The following is a 12,728-nucleotide window of genomic DNA, read 5'->3' on the forward strand; positions in this document are numbered from 1 at the left end:
AAAAAGAAGATGAGTGTAAGACTTTCATTGCAGGTGGAGCCAAGTATGTCTAGTATGAAGACAGATGATTGATGAAATTTGAGTAAAGGTGGAGATTACTGGGAATATTGACTCAAATCCCATAAAAGATTTGTTTGAGATTTGTTAGATATTTCTTGATGGACAAGAAGACTTACAAAAGAATAATTCTAAAAGAAAGATGATTCTTAATAGGTAAGTTTGACTTGCAAGAGAAGAATTCTAAGGGGAAATGGATTCTTAATAGGCAAGTTTGACTTATATGAGAAGAATTCTAAGAGGAAAGAGATTTTTAATGGGCAAGTTTGTATGATTATAAATAGGTGAAATCTCTACAAGGTTTGGTATGAGAAAAAGATGTAAGAGAGTGTTAGGATTTTATGGCATAGACACCCCATAGGAGTATTGGGGCTCTACGTCTTATGAGTGTGTATGTTTGTTTGTGAGTAGAATAGAGTAGATTGAGAGGGTCCACATATGTATGATGTATAGGAGCATATGGGTATGTGTTTGGTTATGTTGAAAGGGTGCACAAGGGTTTAGGTTTGTCTTTGTTTGAGTTGAGAATACTCCATAGGACTAGAGGAGATTGAGAGTGTCTTATGAGCATTGATTGTTGAGTGAGGTAGATAATTTGATGTATATTTGTAATTCTCTATAACTAGTGGATCTTGTTTCTCATCTGTTGACGTAGGTTGATTGGACCGAAACATGTTAAATTGTTATCTCTTATGTGTTCGATTTATTGTTTGATTTATTATTTGATTTCACTTCCGTTGGTGTGATTGGATTAGAGGTTTTTAGCCCAACAAATGGTATTAGAATTGTGGTGTTTCCTAACAAGATAGGCTATTGATGAAAATTTTCAATAATCGATTTTGTTTGAGAAAAGGTTATGTAATATAGACTAGAACTGGACACATTTACTATGTGAGAGAAAACCAAAATGATGTTATATTTTATTTTTTTATTGGGAGAATAATATTTTAGATAAAGAGTGGGTATTTACAAAAAAGAATGGATAGTTTTTTAAATGGGTAGCTATTTTTTTAAAGTGTATAGAAGTATGTATCTTCCATTTTATATAACATTTTTAATAATTTTGGTTTTTTTTTTATCAATTTTTCAATCGAGTTAGTATTACTTGATTCGTAATATTAACTTAATATAATATTTTATAATAATATAGATAATATAATTTTTTAATACAAAAAAAATTGTAACACAAAAATAAATATAGATAATATATTTGCATATACTGTGGAAGTGTATGGCAAAATGGTAATTCAGTTAACATCTATGTTTAAGAGTTGCTTTGTTTCATGCTACCAACTAAAAAAATTTGTCTTGTTTTGTCCATATACCTAATGGCATCTTTAGAAAGAGATCCTTTCTTTTGAATATTGATCAATCCTGCTTGTCCTATTCAACAGCATACGCTTATTTTTCTTTTATTATTTTGAGATGATGTTATATTGCTTACACTTGCAAGCACTATCATTAAATCTAAATCTGAATAAAATATCAAATTTTCCCTTTCTTTATTTTCATTACAGCATGAGGCTAGAACAACCATCGGTGATCAGATTACGACAAGAGCTGAAAAGCAGGACACTTGTTTTTTTATTAGATTTTTCCTTATCCGTTAAAAAGAAACTCTTTACAACCCCATATGTCAAAAACAAAGGCTAAGATTAAATAATGCCCAAAAAGCCCATCAAGAAGAAGTAGCATATAGGTAAATAAAACCAACAAATTAACGCTGGTTTTACTGTTTTAATTAGAAGTTCAAGCCTTCAAGCTGATCGTATAAGCCGAAAGGGCATAAGATTTCTCCTTCAAGAAGTGGAAACTCAGCTTCATAGCCTGCAGGATCCATCATCATGGATACCAACATATCACTTGACATATAACAACTGTCCCCGAAAAATGGTTCTGTCCAGAAATTTCCACTATTTGCCTCATAGGTGTCGAACAAAGCCGTATTATTGTTATAATTATTATCTGAAACTGAGTCTTTGCTGGATGCAAGAGTACTATCTGTGGTGATGGAGGAGTTCTGATCGCTTGAGGCTGGTTGTTGGGATGATAGTGAGCTTTCAAGAATTAATGGTGGACTTGTGGGATTAATCAAAAGATGATTGTTTAGCTTTGTTTCTTCTTTCTCTTTACTTGTCCCATCCTCTAGTATTACTGGACCTTGACTGTTATCTTTCACATCTTTTGTTGCTAATGGCTTATGCTTAAAGCGCTTCTTGAGAGTTGTATGCCAGTGGTTCTTTATCTCATTGTCTGTTCGTCCAGGTAACTGGGCAGCAATGGCAGACCACCTGCATATTGTGAAAGAGCATTAGGCCCTCTTTCCATAACTGCTCTGAGGTTGAATAGAATGCATGATAAAGGATTTTTTTTCAAGAATGTTGTGAAAATCATTATCATAGCACAATCACTATTATTCTAGTTACCCTTTATTTCTTTTCACAGTATTTGAGTGGTAAAACGACTAAACGATTGAAGCCATTATTTTACGGGCTTGTGATTCTTGAGACGTTGTCCTACGTAAACGTCACTGCATTTTCAACAACGGCGAATTTAATTTCTACACTAGAAATTAAGAACAAATGCTTTTCATCATTCCTAGTTTCCCGTCAAGTACGTGGGATTGGGAGGTAATTAGGCTAATAAAGTCTCTGGGTACAAAAATATAAGTCCACCCAACAAGGACTTCGTCCAATGTTTCGAGAAATATATTCAATTTGTGAAGGACTAGTTTGTCAATTAACAAGTACCTGTTTCCTAGCGATTCATGTAATCTGATGATTGCCTCTTCTTCTTCTTTGCTGTAATTTCCTCTTTTGATGTCTGGCCTTAAATAATTCATCCATCGCAGCCGGCAACTCTTCCCACATCTTGCCAAACCTGAAACCGGAGGATCGATATATAAACGATATTGAAGAGAATTCCATATTGAACAATGCTACAAAGTATTTCAGTCATCATCCTTTTATAAAACGATGGTGCTATATATTTTATCATTACATCAAAGAATCCCCAAACCGAATTGACATAAGATGCAAAAGAAGAAATAGGATATTTTGTTTGGTTGAGCCACAAAACCTGTTCTTCCAGATGCACAAGTTATAGATGAAAGGCATCCCAATAATCGATTACCTGCATACTTTGGGAGTTGGCGCCAATTCCAGCAGCCATATCTGGTGACATAAGCCTTCAGTTTTCTATCTTCCTCTGGAGTCCAGGTACCTTTCCTTAGTCCGTTCTTATCACAGCAAGGTGTTCTTACCATGTTTCCTTGCCCCCTTCACTTACTCTCTCTATTTTTCTCTCTCTCTCAGTTTCAGCTCCCCTGACACACTTCAAAGTTGCAACTATTTATACTCTTACCATTCCTTAGACCAAAACGTGTTACACATTTTTCTTGAACTACCTATTTAATAATATGATATTTGTCCTTTTAAGTTTCATTTTTTTCTGTTTTTGTAAATACCCATTTGCATTTAATAAGTAAAAAGCCCTTTGGTCTTATAGGAATGGTCCATATCCAGGAAAATTCACCAAATGTCGCTTTCATCTAGTCCCATGTATAATATAACTCATATTCTAACATTAGTCGAGACAAAGTATATGTATAGTTATCATCTCTGTAGCTGACCTTCGAGGAAAGATGATTATGATAAAGCATGCCACCACAAACGTGATAAACGCACTCGGTCAAGGAAAACTTCGATGAAGGTCAGTTGAAATCATCAGAGATTCTGCACGTTTTATTTTCGTCAAATTGTTTCTTGAACATGTATAAACTTTTTGAATTTGAGGATCAATTCCAGTTTTTGGAGGTTCTTTTATCAAATCTGGTATACATATGTCCATGCCAGTTTTGTGTCAGAATAGGAAGTGACAGGTTTAGAAACGACTGGACCACTGAATAAATGCTTCTATTCAAAAGTTTTTTATATAAATTGGTCTTTTTATTAGTCAATTGATAGAGGTAAGATAACTTCTTAATTGGAGTTTATCTTAATTATTTACCATAAAAATTTAAACTCAAATGCCCTTTATATGTTCTAATCCACATTCGTAACATAAACTTATGCAAAAAAAAATAATAATAATAATAATAACAGTAGTAATAAAAAAATAGTGTGATTAAATACAGTGCTGCTGCTGTATATACTTAAATGGTACAAAGAACAGGCAAAAAGTCCAATCTGCAACATTTGTGTAAACTAATAATATATTTTTTTTTTGTGGCGTAGATGCTGCCTTCAGAAGTAAGATATTATTGGGATATTTCTTTTGCATTTAAAGGCAGAGGATGGGCCGTTGTGTTGGATTTGAGTTGAATTATTTCAGCTTAAATTGTTTTGAGTTAAATTAATTCGGATTGCATTGTATTGTATTTAAGTTATTCCATTTTTGGATCATTTTAGTTTTAAAATTTTTCAGTTTGACTTTTAGATCATTTGTGGCTAACATTTAGATTATTGTTCAATTTGTTAATTTTTAAAATCAAATAAATATAATTAAATTATATAAAATTAAAATATCAAAATTTAAAAGTAATTTGTTAATAATATGAAATTATGTAAATTAAATATAACTTTAACTTTATTTATGATAAAAATAATTAATAATTTTTTATTGATTGGGATTTAATATTTATTGATTAAAATTTCATGCATTAATTATTAATTTATTATTAGTAATTCATATACAATCATATTCATTTACATTAATCATTAAAAATAAATTGAAAATAGACAAATAACTAAACAATTATAAAAGAAAACTCACCACAATAATCATCACTAAAGAGTACAACAATATCAAAAAGAGTACATTAGTATTGATTAATTAATTGCCCTTATGGTTTAATCTTAGTACTTTAAAATTCTCTTCATAAAATATCAAAATTACTTCAATATAGTTTCAATCTAATTTTAATAATTGACCATTCAAATAGCAAATAGTACAATAAAAATGAAGATAACATATTTAATATTACCTATGTTTGGCATTGCCTGTGAATATAGCACGACATGAATATGATTTGGTTGACTTGATTTTAATTTTAACCTTTAATATTTGATTTTGAATGTTAATTTTATTATAACAATATAAGTATAATTTTATAAATATAAATTATACTGTATAATTTGTAAAATTTTATTCATAAAAAAAATTAAGAAATTTATTTGTTTAATACAACTAATCTTAATACTAATGATTTATAGGTAAAATATATTATAAGATTATTATATCTAATAATTAAAATGAATAATATATAATATTATTAATTTACCTCTAAATTGTATTTTATTTAAAATTAATAATTAATTTTTATATTTACTACTTATTAGTAAATAATAAATTAATAAATTTTGAGATACAAAATTAAATTAATTAATTGATTAATGTTTTCTATTTTTGTCAGTATGTGGTTTTAACTTGAAATTTGAGGGGTTAATTTATTGAAAGTAATCAAATAATACAAGTACATTAGGCCACTGAGAGAAACGAAAGAAATAAAAATAACCAAACCCAAAAGAAAACTGTAATTAATCATCCCTTGACCGACCAGGTTCATGATCGAGTCCTGAATGTTGAATCTGAACTAATTTCTCGAAAAAGATTTAACGAACAAGGAAGGTGCAGAGTGGCACTGAAGGGGTCACTTTGATTTTCTAATTGCAATCCAATTAAAGTGACAACAGGTAGGAGTTCCACATCACGTGTGAACTTAGACCATTCTCCATGGATTTTTGAGTCACGTTTAGCACCAGTCAACCCAAAATCTTTTAGGACTCGACTCCGGAAATAAGAAGGAACCAGCCACAAATTAAAGCAGGAAAAAAAAAAAGAAAAGAAAAGAAAAAGGCTCCATTGGCCCCGGTCTTAGATCCATGTTTATCGAGGCCTTTATTTTTTTTTTTCTCTTTTGGTTAATTTTCGGCTTTGCTTTTAATCTGGTAATAAGTGGCCAGAAACACAGCATTCTAGATGATGTAGAATCTTCAAATTGATTTTCATGGAAGGCAAAAAAGGACAGGTCAGTAGTGTTGTTTTGGAAGCTTTGAAAAAGGTGTTCAGATTTTATGAATAGCTTTGGAACTGGCCCGGGCAATGTTTGGAAAGTTATGAAAAAGAAGAAGACAAAGGCAATGCAGGACACGATCAGAATGGGGAACCATTTTAAATTATTTAATGAACAACCCTCAAGTTCCTAAAGCAGTTTTGGATTCACACTAATTTAGTAATTTTGACTGCCTCGATCCTTCCCTTCTTTCAATTTCTCTAGCGCCCTGCCAGCAGATTTCATGTGCAATAAGTTAGCTTTCTATTCTTGTCAAACATGAATGTTATAGGGACGATGATGTTAAGTTTTAAAAAGAAAAACGAATAACTTCCAAAAACATAAAGTTAATTAAAATGTAAATTATCAAGATAAATAGTCTACATTGGGGGATAACTATATGGGTAATTTCACGTCTTCAAATGATATTATAGATGTTTTTAAAGAATTATTGGAGAGGTTAAAAGACCATCAAGGGAATGTATTATTTTTTATTATTAAAGTTCAAATTTATTGTGAAATTATAAAAATATAATTTTTTATGAATTTTTCAAATTTAACATAAATAAAAATACTTAAATCAATCTTAAAAATATATTAAATAAAATTAAAAAAATTTTCACCATTTAAAATAATTAGAAGACAAGATTATTAAACAGAGAGTGGTCATACTAATTTTTTTATGTGTAAAAAATAGAATTTTAGATTAGTTTGAAAAACCAAAACCTCTTTTTTTTTTTTTTTCAGGAATTGATTAGTAAAACAAGTACTGTAGCTTAATTTCAAAGGATGCTTCCAAGCAGTTGGACGGTAAATATTATTGTTATTATTATTTATGTTTTACCTCATTTTTTGTGTGTAAAGTATGCTATTTACCATATGCTTAATTTAAATAAAATAAAATGTAACCTTAAATTTACAAAATATTATCTGTCAGATAAGGAAAGGACGAGGGCGGCGGATGATGTCTTTGTCTTCGTCGGCCCAACGCAATGAAGCGTGAACAATGCCACGGTCAGCTTCCTTGTTTTCTTGTGGGTTGATACTAAATTTTATTTTCATTTAGGAAATTAAATATATAGGAATAACCGCCTACAAGGCTACAACCTATATATATTGTATTAGTTAAAAAAGGGGACAAGAAACTCATCCAGCAAAGTGCTGTATGCCCCCAAAATAGCCAAACCACGGGAATAACAAAATTGCTTAATGTTAATGTTTTGTACAAATATCCATTTTGTATGAAAAAAAATAAATAATTTTAGATCTTAATTTTATTTTAAATCAAAAATAATTTTATATTAAATTCACATTTTAATTAAGAAAATCTGAGCACATTTAAGTTGACTCACGTGAGCATATTTCTATTTAAGTATTTTTTGAGTTTTTCTTATTCGGGCTTATTACTGTAAGTCTTTTAATGAGATTTATAACTCTCACTAAAAATTCATATAATTCTCACTCATTCTTTTAGTGAGAGTCAATGTGATTCTCATAAGTTTTTGCTGTAAGTTTTTTTGTTAATTAGATATGATAAGAAATAAAATACGATTATATCTATCAATTTAGCAAAGATTAAAAGACCTTCACTAAATGTAAATAATTAGTGAATGTTAATTTTAGTTATCACTAAATGTAAAACTTATAATGAAGTTAAATTATGACTCTTATTATATCTTTTACATTTAATGAAGATTTTTATTAACATTCACTTAAAGTTTTTGCTTTTAGTAAAGATTTGTATTGATCTTCATTTAAAATTATTTGTATTGAGAATTATGATTTTCACTATGCAATTTACATCATTTAGTGAAAAGATTTAAGACTCTCATGAAACATACTTATTTATGTATTTTTATTTAATTTATTAATAGATGCATATATATTTTTTTTATATTTGTAGTTCTTACTCCAAACAAAACATAAATGAATAATATTTGTCTGAAAAATTACTACATAAAACCAAATAAGCATCCACATGTACAAATTTCAAACAGTGTACAAATATCTCTCAAATATATCAATTTTTTTTAAGTAATCTATAATTTTTTATCCAAAAAACTTAGATAGGTTAGCAAAATAACCAAGTAATACATTGTTAAAGTCAACAGGAATCCTTTCCTAATATTGTTTCCCTTTATCACTACTTCTCAACTCCCACTTAACTCATTTTAAGGTAAAGAATCTCTTTGTAGGTTGAAATTCTTAAGGCCAATAAAAAAATTCCACATGATGAAACCATTGTTAGGCATTAAACAAGATTTCAGTAAGGTTCACATGCCTGTAGTGCTTCCCTGTAAGAAATTTTGCATTTGCAAATAACTAGCAAGGAATAAACTAACTTTTATTTACAAAATCGAACAAAGTTTTGAGTTCCTGAATATTTTAAAATGTAAAAAAGGAAGATTACTTTGGTTTAAGATTTTACAGTTCTTGAAGTTTTACCCAACTCATACAACAACATTACATTTTTATTGGTTTTCTCATCAAAATAGACAAAAAAGAATATATGGCGATCAACCTATATAGAAATGAAATTATATAGATAAAGCTTAAAATAGCAATATGATTTTTTTTTTCAACTGCCTCAATAGACTATGTAAAGCAAGGATTTCTCAGAAAGGGACATAATTAGAAAGACCATTAATAAAATAATGTATGCCAAAAATTATATGAATACATCAAGCTTTATTACTTGGATGAGCAAACTGAGTAAGCATCTCCAGTGGTGATTCTTTTTGCATATAAAATCCATACAAATGTAAATATAAGAATAACCAATGAAATATTGATTACACATAAATTAGAAACCTTAAATATTGTTAAAAAGAAGATACTAAAATAAAAGCCAGACATGGCATGGCTGTATGACAGAGATCAAAACCTAATCCTAATTCTAACTTTTACATTTAAATGCGTTTCCCAGGTTACACCTTATAGAAATAAAGGAAATCTAGAGATTTTACCTAATTTGAGGCCTAACTAGCATTCTTCCATTTTTCACATCTTTTACAAAAGTAAGCAACATGTTCATCTTCCTTCTATCTTCATCCATCTTTTTATCTTCATCCATCTTTTTATCTTCTTCTATCTTATTTCTTTCTTCCTCCATTCTTTTGCTATCCTTTTTCATTTTCCTTATACTTTTTTTCCAACTCTTCTACCTTTGCTTGCATTTTTTTCATTAAGCTTGTTTGTTTCTATTAGTTTACCCGAAAAATCTAAACGACTTAGATTTACACTAAAAACAAAAATAAGAGTGAGGCCTAATCCATACCCACGAACATGACCATGCCTCTCCTTTTTTACCACTTGATAGTAAATTTCATCCTTATCTATTGGGTTAAAAGATTTTAATTTACTTTTAGACAAAGTGTCAAACTCATTCTACAAAAGAGAAAAAAAAACATAAGAAAACTACAAAGATATAAATGATAAGGTATTTTTTAAATTCAAAATAATATCCAATGTAATTAAAACACTTTTGTATTTGTGCATAATCAATAACCTAGCAAATATAAAGAATAAATTACCACAGCTTGTTGTACAGCTAGACAAATCATACTTCCATATTTTCACTTATGTGTTAAGTAAAATATCTTCTACTAAGAAGGTTCAAAACCATCTAGATCTTTTTCAACCTACATACAAATAAAAAACTAAAACTATGCTCCAACTATTGCACTTATTAAACTTGCCTACATCATTACTATTTATCAATCATACAATCATACAACTAAAAACATTCATTAAAACCTTATCATCCATTAAAAATAAAATAAATACAAATATATATGAATCCTTTAATATGAATATACCTATTTTTTGAGTGTAACTTTTTGTTCCTGAAATGGGAAAATATTTTTGTTTGCTATGATTTTTAGCATTTCTTTCAAATTCCTCATATTATTCAAACAAAAAAATATAAAAATATCAAGAGAATGTTCAATTGAGTTAAAACTTTAAACTTTCAACAATTATCTAAATTCTAAAAAACTAGCAATCCTTAAAAATAAAACATATAATGAGAAACAGTAAGAATTTATTTTTTGGTTTGTAATAACAAAGAAACTTAACAAGCCTCGAGTGCAATTAAAATTGACACTTGAATGAAGTTCATTTTAGAAAAACAAAATTTTACATTTTTAGATTCCAAACTCTCTACAAAAATTGAACTTCCATTAGCCATGATTCATAAAGAATGGTTGCCCCTTCATGACTTCAGGTGGTTGATAATCCGTCTAAAGCAAAAGCAATGAAAAGACAACAATTTCTAACCTACCAAACTTTAGCTAGGTTCTTAGTGAACATCTACAAGTTACACCTAAGCTAAATTATTATCTTTCAGCAACTTTCTAGTAATAAACAGGACGTGAGTAATAAACATTCATAAACATGAATTTGTTTATACAAGCATGAGTAATAAACAAGACATGAATATTGCACAACCTTAAAATGAAAATTCATGCAACAAGGACCATCAACCATGGCTATACCAAATTTCTGAAGAGTAAAACTATTACAAGTTCACTTATTTATAGAGTGCATCATAGGGATGTTCTTATAACATAAACTTTAAATGAAAATACAATAAACTAAAACATTAATAAAACATTAAACTAACTTTGGTTGTCCTTACATGTTACGTATAATCAACAATAAGGATTAAAATATTAAAATCATACATTGGCTTTAGTTGCCAATATGTAATTAACAAAAGGCACTCATTCTCTCATTCTAACATTTTTTGGGCAATTTTTAATCTTTTCTTCACATGTATTGCAATCATTAATGTATTCACACTTCAAAGTTCCTTTATGATTTGCAAACTTTGGCCTCATAAGTTAGATGATTTAGCCTTTTATCTTTAGAGTTTCCTCTAACTTATACTTTTCCTAACAATAAAAAGTCAAATTAATAAGTTCAGAGATTTTGCATTGTTTTCTTGATGATAACATGACAAATTTTTAAGCTTAGTGGTTGTTTGGTCTAAGTGCCTAAGTCTAATAAAATAGGAATTTTTGCAAGACCCTCTACAAATATATTAAGATGTTGTCAAACTTTAAAAACCTTGAACAATTAAATGAAAGCAACCAAAAAAATTATACATGAAGAAGTTAATGTAACAATATATGTTGTTTAGAGTGCACTTGTAGCCTTTATAAGGGGGAAAAACATCTGGAGGATGACATCTATAATACTCCTATAAAAAACAATGGGTGTATACCAATAATGCCAAAAGGAACTATGACACCCAGGATCTTCCTTGTACGCTTGGTACGTAGTTGAAATAGAACATGTTGGGAAAGGTTTGCAGATGGCAGTTCAATCTTATTGGCCCTTGAATTTTAGTTATCAAAAAATTTATTAAGAAAATTTGTGCAATCAACTTTTCCCCCTATACAATTTTCTTTCTAGTTATATATATATATATATGTACAGTCTAGATCTTAGCTCCCTCATTGGCATAACATCAAAATGCATAGATCAGTGGATTTGAAGTAAAATAAAAGCAAAGATAAATATTTTAAAAACTTCTTGAACCTTAAATATTAGCTCTACCATTGGCAAAGAAAAGCATATCAAGTTAGATATACTTTTATAAACATCTAAAAACTTCTAAAATCCTAAATCTTACCTCTATCATCGGTAAAACTTCAAAATGAACAGATCAATGGATTTGAAGTAAAATAAGAGTAGAGATAAAAGATTTACCTGAATAAGAAACATACAAAGAATTAGATTTGGAATGAAGGGGTTAAAAGTTCCTTTTTTCACACGAAAATGGAATTGTAATATAACTTCCCCGTTTTGTTAAACTGAGGGTTCCTTGCTTCGTTTGTAAAAATTATAAGTTTTCTTCTTCGTTGAACCAAACTTTTCTTTTTTTTTTTTATTTCATTTTTGTAGCTTTGAAACTTAGTTTTGGATTTGAAAGAAATTGGAACTAAGATGTCAAATTAAAACATGGTTTGGGCTTAGAATTAAAACTAACATGTGATTTTTATATTAATAGATTTTGGGCTTAGAAAAGAAATTGAAAATGTAAAAACAAAGGATATTTTAATCCAAATTATTTTTGAGATTTTGGGCTTAGCATGTTGGCTTAGCATTTTAATCTAAAATCTCCCAAAAGGTGAAGTTAATTTTTTTCTTTAGTTTCTAATCTCAAAATTATTTTATTTAGATATTTAATCTTGATTCCATTTTTATCTTTTCATTACATTATTCCATTAATAATTATTCAAATATTCAGTACAATATTATATGTGAAATATTTTCGTAAAGGTCAATTTTGGATCTTCATGTAAAATACTAAATTAGTGAAGATTATATGTGACTTGCAAAAAAAAAAAAAAATTAGTGAAAATCAAAACACATTATTCACTAAAAATTTATTTCAATGAAGGCTATTGTTGGCCTTCACTACACAAGGGCTTTCAGTGAGGATCAATGTGCAACTTTCACTAAAATCTCGTTAAAACAAGCTTTTTTTTGTAGTGTTAGGAATTAAATCTCAATTTATGATTTTGAATCATATGGCTTATAAGTTAAAAATAAAGAAAAGGCCTATGAGAAGTTTTTCCTTTTGTTTGTTTATATTTTATTTTATTAATAT

The 12,728-nt window shown here is 28.8% G+C and overlaps 1 protein-coding gene across 1 annotated transcript; it reads right to left on the reverse strand.

The window, feature by feature from the left end:
• Positions 1–1,618: 1,618 nt before the first annotated feature.
• LOC111282107 (transcription factor MYB15-like) lies at positions 1,619–3,413 on the reverse strand. Its single transcript, XM_022870058.2, has 3 exons — positions 3,190–3,413; positions 2,808–2,937; positions 1,619–2,348 (listed from the first exon to the last, which is right to left on the reverse strand). Exons 1-3 carry the CDS (start codon positions 3,320–3,322, stop codon positions 1,799–1,801), a joined length of 813 nt encoding a protein of 270 aa, XP_022725793.2. The 5' UTR covers positions 3,323–3,413; the 3' UTR covers positions 1,619–1,798.
• Positions 3,414–12,728: the final 9,315 nt, after the last annotated feature.

This window comes from Durio zibethinus, chromosome 5, assembly GCF_047325235.1.
Source record: "Durio zibethinus cultivar Kanyao isolate XHJ-2024 chromosome 5, ASM4732523v1, whole genome shotgun sequence".
Lineage (NCBI taxonomy): Eukaryota > Viridiplantae > Streptophyta > Magnoliopsida > Malvales > Malvaceae > Durio > Durio zibethinus.

What these genes read in the sequence shown, in the direction of transcription:
- LOC111282107 (XM_022870058.2), bottom strand. Translation starts at nt 3,322, where the DNA reads ATGGTAAGAACACCTTGCTGTGATAAGAACGGACTAAGGAAAGGTACC. An exon ending in CCAACTCCCAAAGTATGCAG is followed by an intron (nt 2,938 to 3,189) that starts GTAATCGATTAT and finishes CTCCGGTTTCAG; the next exon opens with GTTTGGCAAGATGTGGGAAG. An exon ending in CATGAATCGCTAGGAAACAG is followed by an intron (nt 2,349 to 2,807) that starts GTACTTGTTAAT and finishes CACAATATGCAG; the next exon opens with GTGGTCTGCCATTGCTGCCC.